We start from the raw sequence: 12,402 nt of genomic DNA, 5'->3' as shown, positions 1-12,402 counted from the left end.
AGCAAGTAAAATAGGAAAGAGAAAAAGAAGCATGGCGCTCTGTTTCTGCCTTGAATGCATATTTTTCTTCAAAGCCATTTGTTGCGCTGATCTTTGGTCAGTGAATACTCTCTCTGGATTTAGCCATCTCCTTCTCATTACTTTCTCATTAGTGGCAGTAGTAGCAGTCATAATATTATTATTACTATTCCTAGGGGTAATCTGGGATTCCGAGATTCGATCGGGATAGGAAAGTGAAGAATCTTCTGGTGTTGTGTGCTGTGCAGACTGCAGAGGGAAGGAATTACTGTCCATCCGATGGAGAGAGGTTGCTGGATGCGGTAATAAAATAAATAAAGTACTACTCCTCCGGTCCTCCTTAATTAATAATTAATAGAAAAAGGAAAGGAAAGGAAGCGAATGCGGTCTGGGCCAATGGCTCAGTGGCCACCAGGGAGAAGTTTAAGTCCCTCTTTCAACGAAAAAAATTTAAGGTTTGTGTCAGATCATTTTCTTGATCTAGTTGGGTCTGTATATCCACTAGCCTCTTATCACAGTCTCCTTAAGCTCCCCCTCCCTCCTAAATTAAGATAGAGTAAGTTATACAAATGTATCGTTACTGATAAAAAAAAAAAAAAAATGCGGCCGGGACAAGGTCAGTAAACTCGTGGCTTTGCGTTTATGATATGTTGGTTTCCTGTTTTCTTTTCTGAAAAGATCTCCAGATGCCTTCAACTACTGGGACGGAATCATCATCACCACCATCCACAAGTTATTGAAAACAAGTCCCATGCCCATCCCCCGTTCTTTGCTTAATTCTTTTGTTTTTTTTTTCTTTTTTGGGGGTGGAAATGGAATATTTCAGCAATTTATAGTACTAGTATTTGAACAGACGAGTTTAATTTAAAATATAATGCTTCCTATACTTCCAAGCGAACGAGTTTTTTTTTTTTTTTTTTTTTTTTGCATGTTGTTGATCTGGCCGTCAGACAGAAGAAGTATTAATACATGGTGTTCTGTTCCTAGTACAATCTTTTTTTACTGCAAAAAATTTCAAACAAGGAACAGAACGGAGGAGACATCACCATATGCTTGCTAGCTATAGGCTATAGGCTATAGGCTATAGGCTATAGGCTATAGCATTCATTCATACATGGTAAACCATCGCAACCTCCAGAGTCGATGCGCGAGGAAAACTCAATGCATACGATGGTCCCCGAGAGTTCCTCCTCAAGAAATCATAGCCCACATCTATGGCGAGCCTCTTCATAAAACTCGAACCGCTCTTTGCCCTCACATAACAGTGACCTAGTATAAATGCCAGCCCTGCCTCCCTGGCTTCCATCAATTCTTGCAGCTCCACCACTGCACTCGTATCCATTTCCGGGTTCTTGGGCACCAGAAACCTTACTTTCTTGTTCGGAACCCTGGGTGAGCTGATGATCTCCCTCGACTCCGCAACACTGGCCATTGTAGCGTCAGATGAGTCTCCTCCGTTACCTTCCCATAATTTTATACCATTCAAGTGAGTCGATGTAGTCCCAATAACTGTCATCCTCTCATCATCTTCTATGTTTACATTATTGTTTTCGAGCCCTTCTGACCGAATAAATTCAGCTATGCTGCACGCAAGATCCTTCTCAAACTCAACATCATCCATGTGAGCATCACGATAGCCATACCGAGCTATGCATCGGTAGAGTCGGTATCCTTTTGGTCCAACTCTTCCCACCAGAAACCTCTCTTCGGGCCTTACATGCGGCACTGGCACAGATTTTATGCAAAGGAAGATGACCACCTGGTGAAAAGCTGGGAGATTAGTGACGAAATGAGAGAAAATGGAAGGAACTCCGGATACAAGCTCCGTATGTATCAGACCAATGCCCCGCACGCGCGCAATTCCCAGGTTGTCACCTAAACCGAGGAGCCATTGAATTGATACTTTGTTCTGGACATCAAACTCATATTTCTTCAGCGTCCCATAGTTCCATGTGTACATGATCATTAGGAAGATGAATGACAGAGCAATTGGGACCCAAGCCCCGTCGAGGAATTTGATAAGAGAAGCCGAGAAGTAGAGCGCCTCGATGGAACCAAAGAAGAATATAAAACAAATAGCTAGAAAGCCGCTTCTGCGCCAGCATAGGACTATAACAAGAGACATTAGGCAGGTTGTCACCAGCATTACAGTAATGACTGCCAGACCTGCAAAGACAACAATATGAGCAAGACCAAAGGCTAGAGCGCCAAATTCAGAAGAAGGAATTTGCATAGAACCACATTTTGATCTATAAAAGCTATTGACTACGCGCCATGAACATCTAAAATGAACTATAGCACCAACATTCTGATTCTATAACGTGTAAAGCAGCAGAGTTAAAATGCCTTGTCCGTCTTTTACATACTTGAACACTAGGTAGATTTGACAAGATGCACCAAAAAGAATCCTTGTAACTAAAGCATCTTATGTAGAGCCAGGCATGAAAATTCAGCTTGGTTATTACCTGATGCATTGCTTATGTGTTTTGTGTCTCTAAAACCAACAGTAACAGCCAAGCATAGCAACATTAAAGTCCAGTTGATCTCTGGAATGTAAATCTGCCCATGTACTTCAGATGATGTGTGTATTATTTTGACCCTTGGAAAGCAACCCAAAGCAGAGCATTGTTTGATGATAGAAAAGGTTCCGGTAATGACGGCCTGGCTTCCAACTACAGCAGCTAGAATTGCAATAACAAGAACTGGCAATCTTATCTTTTCTGGAAAAAAAAAAAAAGAAAGGAAAAAAACAATATATGTTAAGGCTGAAAGACTGGAACCATCCATGTCATTGGAAAATTTCCTTCCAAACGGATGAAGAAAAAGAAGATGAGTTCAGACCAGGTACTGATACATAGAATCCAATGCGATAATCATTTTCAATCAAGTGATGCTTAGAAAGATACGCAGCTTGTCCCATATATGCAAGGATCAGGGCAGGGTACACCACACAAGTGAAAGCTATCTGCAGCGAAAAGCCAAATCAGTCACAGAAATTGCTTGCAAAGAAGTTTAGTCAGGTTGACAAGCTACATGTGTTTAGACATAATATTCATTTGCCATCTAGCATTAATAAACTTTTTGCTATGACATAAAAAAAATAAATGCAATCGTCAATGCAGTTCAACATTTTTCTCTTAAATAACTTCTACATTTTCTTTTCCAGAATAAATTGGTTACCAACAACCCCAATCATTTTCGCTAGATACCCACAATCAGCAGTTTAAAATTATTAATGTGAAGATTCTATGAACCTCTATGTATGTGATAAGAAATAATTGGTTACATATGAAGATTATTAAACTGCAAACCCACCGCCTCACATACTTTACAAGGACTAATTAGGATTATAAGAACTGCGTGACAAGTTCAATGTGGCTCAGGCAGAATGAGATATCATACATGATCTAACTTTACAATCTAGATGATCACATACCAAAATTATGCTTTTCTTTTGTATACTTGAACTAGAAAACTCTAGAACACAATATAACAATGGGAAATTCTATATTTTACCTTTATAGACAGCTGAGAGAAGTGCCCAAGATCAGCATACATGGCCTCTGAACCTGAAAGATGTAGACGCACGCGCAAAAATAAGAGTAGATTACAAGCATGAAACACCGGAAACGCCACTTTCTCCAGACATTTACCTGTCATGCATAGCAAAATCCCACCCAAGGACATCCAACCTCCTTTTCGGGTCTTCTTCAAGAATTTGTACATGTAATAAGGAGAGACTGCTCGATAAACATGAGGATTCCAGTGACAAATATTGTACAGGCCAATGGCACTGATGCAGAAAAGCCATGTGATTACGATTGGAGCAAAGAGGAATCCTATCCGGTGGGTACCATAATGTTGGAGATAAAATAAAATCAGCAATATGACGCAAGCAACTGGAACTTCTACATCTGCAGATCGAACCACAGAGCTACATCACCAGAATGGTTCGAATAGAAGAATCGTGCTAAAGAAGTGAAAGAAAAAATCAGGTCATCCTGCCTAACTCGTTAAGTTTTAAATGTGCACGGGCATGGCGAGAAAGTAAAACCAGTTTAGCAGCTTAGAAATGCATGCAGAGATGAGGGCGTCTTTTCAAAGATCTGCCAGATATGAAGCTATAGGCTGACCATCCTCTGCGGGCCAAACAGCTGGGTGCAACAAGAAGCGGGACAACGTATCACAAATACTCCTAAACTGGCAGAGTAATTAAAACTAACTTATGATTAGCTGGAGTATAATTGGAGATGCAATGTCACGCTGTAAAATGTACAAGCTGTAACAAGACTTCAGCTAGAAGTGCTTCCAGTACTATCAAATTTCACTGCAGAGCATTACACAAGGACAATGAGACAAGAAGTGCCAATAAACATCCCTTAACAGCATCACGCCAGAATAAGGAAAGACAAATGACACTAACAAATCCGTGATGGGGGAAATAATGGGGGGTTCCACTTATTTTAACGACAGAAAATATATAAAAGCAGGTATATTAGAGAAACCACAAAAAATCCATGGTTGAAATATATTTGCACCTAATAAAAGCAACTTCAATTTTTACGCCAAATTCTCAACACCAATAATGATGGAATTAAAAGATGACCCCCGCATGTAATCCTGCAAACTGACCAACAACCAACCCCCCCCCTCCCCCTCCCCCTCAAAAAAAAGGCAAAAAAAAAACCTTCAAAAACGAAAAAGAATTTCACATATAGAAGCCTGAATTATCAAGAGATTAGGTGTGCAATCTCCAATAATTCTTCTCAGCAGCAAATAAAGATTTATTGATTGTAAGGCATTCCACTTCTAATCAAGTAGTGCCACAATAACTTCAATCTAGTCTTTGATTTAGGATGATATTTGACATTCAGTAAGATTCTCATTTCTCAACATGGCGAACATCCTGCAATCAACTAATCCTTGGAAAATTGAGCTCAACATCTCGACTCAATATGGTGGCCTTGTTCATACTTCAAGCTTCATTGTTGGTCTTGTTATTCTGTCAGCCAAGCAATACCATGCAGTAGGTCTATTTATTATACAGTAGTTCATTCCAATTTAATTCCCATTTGTGAGAGAGATTGTGTTTACGTACTCTCCAGAGTTACAAAGTCCGCCCACAAGATTGTCTAGAAAGAACTTAATGGATGTCTCAAGTTGCATGGTCACTTTTTAGATAGGACAATCCAAAATGGCCTACCACCTCAATGTAAAAGTTGGAGACCTAACTTTTACAATTCATTTGATATTGATTTGATTTGATGTTGATATGACTTTAATTTTTTTTCGACACTCGATATTTATCTATTCTACATCTACTCCTACTCCTATTCTATTCTATTGTAGGAAAAATCTAACTAGACCTATGGGGAGCCGACGGAGACTGAATCACTGCGGATCACATCCGTCTGAATTTGGAGAGCCACACGTGTAGCAATAAGTGGGAAGGAAGGTTTGAGATGACTTCAAAGGCTTGATGGTGGGGGAGTTGGTCTGAGATGACTTTAATTCAAGCAGAGAAACTTTGTCCTAGTTATATTTAACGGGGCCCACAATAAAGGTTGTCTATTTGCAATGGTTACCTTCTCTTTATCCACATGCCACACGCGACACGTCTACAGAATTCTACAAGATTTCAAAGGAAGTCCTAGCAATTGATAATTAATTGAAATATCATTTTCTTTGGGTCCATTGACAGTCCCTTATTATTTATAGCATCACACAAAATCGAATATGACAAATGAATTAGTCTAACCGGCTTAATAAACAATAGCTAGAGACCGCCGGCCCAAGTATTGCCAGTGGCAGTTGATTTCACAGGAATGTGAGGCTTATATTCTAACCGACCAATTTCCGATCTGAATTCTATGCATCACACACTTCTAGTTTCTCAAGTCGGTGTCCCTAACAAGTTTTCTTTATGCATAATTTCCAACTTAATTTGTAAAGTGGTCAATGTAATGAGATACTCATGCTGCATAATATTCGCAGTAGCCTAGCCAAATTAAGCACGCATATCTCTGTCGAGCATAGAACAAGGGACTCACATTGGTGATGCGGCTTTGCCATGGAAAGCTCCAGACCAGAAACTGCAGAAAAGACTGCAAAAAAGAACCAAACAAACTTATTGGTGACTTTCCAATTCACAAATTTTAAACAGTATAAAAAGGAACAAAGAACTTTCTCGCCAGAACCTGAAATTGCCGGTGTAAGCACTCCATCCCCAATGACCATACACGTCCCAATCAGGGCCAAGACAAGCAATATCCTCTGCAAAAATTTGTGTTTCTCTAATGTTGATCTCAATCTCAATCCGAAACCCTTATCAGCAGACACGATCTCGTCTTTTTTATACTCATATAACTCCTCATCAGCAACCTGGCCATTTGGCAAGGTGCTCACCCGGGCGTGGCGGCAGAGCAGAGAATACAGAGCAAAGGTCCCTCCTTCACCGTTATCATCCGCTCGAAGGACTATAAAGACGTACTTAAGCAGTGGAATAAGAGTCAGAGTCCAGAATATGAAAGATACCACCCCATAGATCTCCTCGTTAGTTTCTGAATGATGAATGTCCTCTGCAAAAGTGCTCTTGTACACGTACAAAGGCGAAGTGCTTAAATCGCCATATACTACACCTAAACTCTGATAAGCCAAAGTCAACACTGCCCGCCATGACTCCTTCTGCAACAACAATTGAACACTAGCGTGATTATCGGTATAAAAGCATTCTATCTTTGAACATGGGACTCTACAGAAGCTCAATGCAAGACTCTCACCTTAATGGGATTTGTACGAGTTTCAACATCCATCAAAGCCATTTCAGAATCAGCGAAAACCCATTCGTTCCATCAAATTGAGAAAGAAGCGGAGATAACCCAAATGGGCAAGCACCAGAGGGCTTGAAGAAAATCCAACTATTAGAGGAGAAGAGAAACGGGGCCTTCCTTTACAAGAAAGCTGAAAACGTCGACAATGAGGGCATCTGAGTAACAAACAAGAAACACCAAAATGTCAAAGAAGTACTCAAAGAAACAAAGTTGGTGAGAATCTGTGCTCTAGAATATCTAGCAGAAGAGAATAAAAATACCGGGTGCGTGTACTGTTTTACATGAATGTTATTGACAAGAGTAGTGAGACATAAGAAGGTTGAGTTGGAAACAACTAAATCAAAAGAATCCCTCCACCATTGAGTCAGAAAATCTTCTATTGATCACGAGAAGTAGGCCCAACCGTGTATAGATAACAAAGAAAAAAAATGCGAGCAAAAATTGTCTGACGAGGATCTGACTGCTGTGGGGGCGTTTTTGTGTAATTGTTTGCTCAGTAACCGGGGAGGCTTTGGCCCCGTTCTACTATATAATATGTTTTTGTGTTTGTCCAGCTCGCTGCAAATGTAGAATATTCAAGGTGGGAGTGGGGCTGTTTGTTTTATCATCAGTTTGTAAAAGAACCGAAGGGGCTTTGGCTCTGGCTCCGTCCACTTTTTTATTTTTTTAAGCTTTTTTCTAAGATGGAAAAGAATTAAATTGAATGGAGTTGAGATATGGAGGAACATAGGAGATGAGGGAGAGAGTGAGCCTGTCAAGCGTGCAGACACTAACTGGTATATTCTTGATGCGTCGGACTGTGAGTTGCCGATTGAGAAGAAGGGTAGGGAGAAAAAAAAAAAAAAAAAAAAAAAAACGGAGAGGAGGAGGAGGACAGGATGGACTACATGTAGCAGACTTGTGGGCCCTGAACAGTGAAGGCTGAAAGAAACGTGTAAGAGTTTCGAATAGGAACGGAACAGGGAACTCAGTGGACTCTGTTACTCGGACGGGTTGACTCAGGTGGGGACAGGGTCCTAATGGTATAGTAAATATTTCGGGATAATATCAGAAACCTTCCCTGAGGTTTCCTCTTAATATCACTTAGCGTCCCTAACACCTTAAAAATATCACTTATTTTTGTTATTTGTATAACAAAATTTTAAAAAATCCTAAACTATCCTTTTACTAATTTTGCTAACCAAAAATACTTCTAAACCACTATATTTACTCCAGAAAAAACACCATCACTCAAAAAACAATCTGTAATAATACCACCACATCATAAAACTATAGTCCATAAAAATATAAATTTAAAAAATAAAAAAGATATTTGTAAATAAATATACTACCATCAATTTAATTCTATATGTTCAAAACTGATTTATTGTGAATCTTATATTTTTTTTCTCCAACTTTACTCGAGCCATGACCCTAACATTTAGGTTGTACTAATCATTATAAAAATTAACTTAAAATAAATAAAAAAATCATACCCCGCTTTATCACACTCACAAAAAATAAAAGATAAATAAAATTCAATTTACCATAATTTACGAGAAAAAAAATCATATAGCCATCAAAAAAAATGAGTAAGAAAAAATCTCAAAGAAACAAGAAAGTGAGAAAGTGAATTTTGTTTTCTTTTTTATGTTTCTGAACTCCATTTATTTGGTATGTTAATTATGTATCAAGTAAGAGTTAACATGGTCTTTTTACAATTATTAATAGAGGGAAGTGATATTTTTCAAAACTTTAGAATTGCCAAATGATATCAGAAGAAATTTCAATGGAGGTTTTTGATATTATTCCCAATATTTTTGTTGTAATCATTTCGACTGACAGGTAGAATAGAACGTAACTATTGAATATAACTCAGTGAAAAATTCGAAAAAAATAAGTGGATCAATCAGTTATTGATTCAATTAGTAGGTAAGTGATTGAATGGATAGGTCATTAAATATATCTGAACATAATATCTCATATTTTTAGTATAGGGTATATGGTTTAGGCATTGATAAAATATGCCAAAGTAAATATCCTCGAGTGTAAAATTTTATCTGTATTTGGTGTAATTGTCTAGCTTAATTATGAATTTTAAGAGCAAAAGTTTATTAGGAACAAAATTTGTCTTTAAAACGAATTATATATAATACTCCTATATTACTTTTGAAATCCATTTGGTGACTTATAGAGATTGGGTTTATTAAAAAGATTCCAATTAATTTTGTTTTAGAGAAATAATTTTAAAAAAAGGAATAAGGAATGAGTTGGCTAAAAAAGTTTATATAATATGAAAAAGGTTACAGCCGAGTAGACTGGCGGCCTAGTGGTCAGTGCACTCTATTTACCTATACAAGGCCCCTAGATCGAACAACTACTGCAACACCTTACTAAAAATTTTCTCACTCACAAAAATAATATGTTATTGTATTTGGATAGTAAATTATTTAAAATAATTTTATAAAAAAAATTGTGACATTCTTTTGATATGATATATGCCAGTTAAAAAATGATTGAAAAATATGTTGATAATACAAATAAATTAATGTGTGTAAATAATATGTAATAAATTACAATCCAAACACACTGCTATAAAGTATAAACAGGTCAGATTGTCGGTTTAATGACTAGCTTGTTGACAAGTTAGACAAAGACCCAGTCTGATTAAGTGGGCTATTCAACGAATTAATAGTTAAACCGTCGGTTTGAACCAAGTTTAATAAATATTGTACGAAGTAATTATTTTGTAATTTTCTTTTATTTTTCTGAATTAGTTACATTTGCATCTATCAAATTTGGCCAAAAAACAGAAGAACCTGGATCTTATTCCTGCGTCAAATGAACGGTGGCGATTGAACTGAACTGATCCGGCTCGAATACCAATCGCCTACCAGTACCAGAGGCGGGAAGTTCTTTTACCAACCGCAGAGGGACCCAGTCCGGAGAATCTTCCTCGTGATTTGCCCAAATTCCAAATCACCCGTTGAATTCATGCCAAGGTGTTAAAGATACTGCTTACGTCAACGCTCCAGATGTTTGTCATTTTATTAAGATCAGAACTCCTGTCCTGTTGATCTCTCTTTTTTTTTCAATGTTATTCTTATAATTATTTATATTTTACACTAAATTTAAATTTTAGAGAAAAATTTTGAAAATAAATTTACTAATATCATCATCTAATTACTATTATTAAAATATTAAAATCTCTAAATATGACAAATAATTTGGGACAGATATTAAGTAGGCGCAGTAGAGGCAAGCTACAGGAATCAGTTGTGCAGCGTTAAGTAATAAGTGAGGGTGAGATCACAATATCCGCCATGAGATACTGTGGGGGCATTATTTATGTTTTCAGAGCAAATCTAGTCGGTGTCGATTTAAAAAATAATAATAAACTGGCAAAATGGTCCCCCCGTGGGGGGAGAGGGGCGGGCCCGAATACGTGATTGAAGTTAGGTGATTTTTTTTTTCTTTTTTTGTCAGCAACGATAAATTTGTATAACCTACTCTATTCTAATCTAGGGGGAGGCTCTATTCTAATCTAGGGGGAGGGGGAGCCTAAGGAGGCTGTTGTAGGGGCTAGTGGGTATATAGACCCAACTAGACCAAGAGAGTGCAATGACACAATCCTGAGATTTTTTTTTGCTGCTGGCCCAATGAGGGACTTAAGTCCCTCCCCGGTGATTACTGAGCCATTGGCCCAGTGGTTAGATTGAAGTTAGATGATTGAATGGACAAAAATGCGTGCACCTTCCAGAAAGATCAAAGAAAGAAGTCCAAATGCCAAGTCCCCCTTTTTTTTTCCTGATCAATCATATGGCACGTTCATTGCATGAGTGGCATTCCATATCTCCACTCTCTAACTAATGCACTAAACACAGACGTGCTCATCTTGGATTTGACGTTGTGCTGATTAATTTTTTTTTGTTTTGTTTTTGGAGGATAAAGTGAAGAGGTATAGGCCGATAATTGGTTTTTAAGGAGATACGGAGGTGGGTGGGTGGGTGGGTTTGTGCGGATGAAATTTGTTCAAACTGAAACTGAATTCTTTAAAACAAGTGAATGATTCAGATTCATTCGTCTTAATTTTTGTCGCCGCACTGAAATTTCCCATCTAATTAGTCCACAGCCGCCCAAGTTGTGCAGCCATTCTCCGTGCATCACCACGCCAGCATGAATGCATGTGAGAAGAAGCCTGTTTGTGTCGTTTTTCTTCAAAGATTGGTTATTATTATCAATTATGGTACAATCGAAGTAAGCAAATAGACAGCACCGTGAGCTGATGGACCGGTGGTATGGTATTTCCGCCTTGGCCGCTGTTACGTACGTGCAGTCAGGTGTTTGTCATGGCAGAGATGATCAATCATCATTTGTTGTTTTGGCATTGGAAAGGGATGCCGGGAGAACCTCTTTCATGTTTAGTCTAACGATTAATTCCTGCCGCCCAGTTCTACGCAGATATGAAGTGCCGGGGCTGCAGCAATGGGCGCGAGCGTTTTTTACATTTGCGGCCCTATTGAATTAATCACCAAGGCCCATTAAGTAGCAAGTACCATACTACTACTATATGTACTGTAAGTTTTCGCTAACCCAAAAAAAAAAAAGGGTATGTAACGCAAGTCACAAGTCGCAAAGTTCCAACCGACGCCCAATTCCTATTGCAATACTATTAAAGTTTTCCTTGATCCCCAAACACAAAAATAAAAATAAAAATAAAAATAAAAAATTTAGAATGAATATTAGTGTTTGATAATTATTTTCTGTAGCACTTCTTTAATGTATTTGATACAGGTTAAAAAGTGATTGAAAAACTAAAAAATGTAATTAAAGAATCTTATATTTTTGCAAAATAATGTAAAATCCAAATGAAATATAAAGCAAGGCATTGTGGCATAAAAAAACATTAATTCACATCTTATTGATTTGTAAACATCCAGGAAAAGTCGCAAGGTGAGCGAAAATTATCAAAACGACTCCGTTTATAGTTTAAAGCAAGAAAGAGGAGCGATGAAAGACTCGTGTAGAAGTTTTGCAAATTTTTAAATTCTTTTTACTCTGCAACACACTTTTTTTTCCTATGGTCTTTTATTACTATTATTTTTATATCATGTGACTACGTGCTTTTTTTTTTTTCTTTTTCTAATAAGATGTTTCATATTTTGATTGAAAGTAAAGCATTATTCTGCAGCTGTTATGTTTGGCATTAATGTTGTTATTTTGTCAAAAATTTTGGACGAAAATTTTGTCATTGACAATTGATTGGTCAATAAAGGAGGCTAATTAAGTGTATATATTTGAAATTTGGGGGGTGAAAGTGTCACAAAGGGTCAAGTTCAAGGAGTCAAACTGTAATTAACCCAATTTTTTTGTTGGACTTGGATGATGCACTAGGTCTGGTCTGGTTAGCACCAAAATTGTCATAAAGCATGCAGTTCTTCCCTTCCTTTCCCGTTTCCCACTCATTAGCTAAGGGAAGAGGAAAATGGAGAGGAGACAGTGCTACATGATTTACAAGACCGGCCCGAATGAAGCTGAAAAGAGAGAACAAGCATGGAAACCAATTAGGACAAGA

General features: G+C 37.8%; 1 protein-coding gene across 4 annotated transcripts; it reads right to left on the bottom strand.

The window, feature by feature from the left end:
• Positions 1-876: 876 nt before the first annotated feature.
• Positions 877-7,697, bottom strand: LOC113698749 (potassium transporter 8). Of its 4 annotated transcripts, none has more exons than XM_027218676.2 (9): positions 7,109-7,697; positions 6,798-7,003; positions 6,216-6,702; positions 6,069-6,122; positions 3,672-3,932; positions 3,535-3,587; positions 2,860-2,983; positions 2,484-2,738; positions 877-2,184 (listed from the first exon to the last, which is right to left on the bottom strand). In XM_027218676.2, the coding sequence occupies exons 2-9, from the start codon at positions 6,837-6,839 to the stop codon at positions 1,127-1,129; spliced, it is 2,334 nt and encodes a 777-aa protein (XP_027074477.1). In that variant the 5' UTR covers positions 6,840-7,003; positions 7,109-7,697; the 3' UTR covers positions 877-1,126. The 4 variants fall into 4 exon arrangements, with proteins under 4 accessions (XP_027074477.1, XP_027074478.1, XP_027074479.1 ...); XM_027218677.2 differs by having other exon boundaries at positions 7,130-7,697; XM_027218678.2 differs by having other exon boundaries at positions 7,623-7,674.
• Between the last annotated feature and the right edge of the window lie 4,705 nt (positions 7,698-12,402).

This window comes from Coffea arabica, chromosome 7c (genome assembly GCF_036785885.1).
Source record: "Coffea arabica cultivar ET-39 chromosome 7c, Coffea Arabica ET-39 HiFi, whole genome shotgun sequence".
Classification (NCBI taxonomy): Eukaryota; Viridiplantae; Streptophyta; class Magnoliopsida; order Gentianales; family Rubiaceae; genus Coffea; species Coffea arabica.
The sequence above is the reverse complement of the archived record's forward strand: the minus strand, read 5'-3'. Positions and strand labels throughout refer to the sequence as shown.

What these genes read in the sequence shown, in the direction of transcription:
- LOC113698749 (XM_072056924.1), bottom strand. Translation starts at nt 6,839, where the DNA reads ATGGCTTTGATGGATGTTGAAACTCGTACAAATCCCATTAAG. An exon ending in TCTCTCAGCTGTCTATAAAG is followed by an intron (nt 2,984 to 3,534) that starts GTAAAATATAGA and finishes TTTTCGCTGCAG; the next exon opens with ATAGCTTTCACTTGTGTGGT. An exon ending in ACACATAAGCAATGCATCAG is followed by an intron (nt 2,185 to 2,483) that starts GTAATAACCAAG and finishes TTGTCTTTGCAG; the next exon opens with GTCTGGCAGTCATTACTGTA.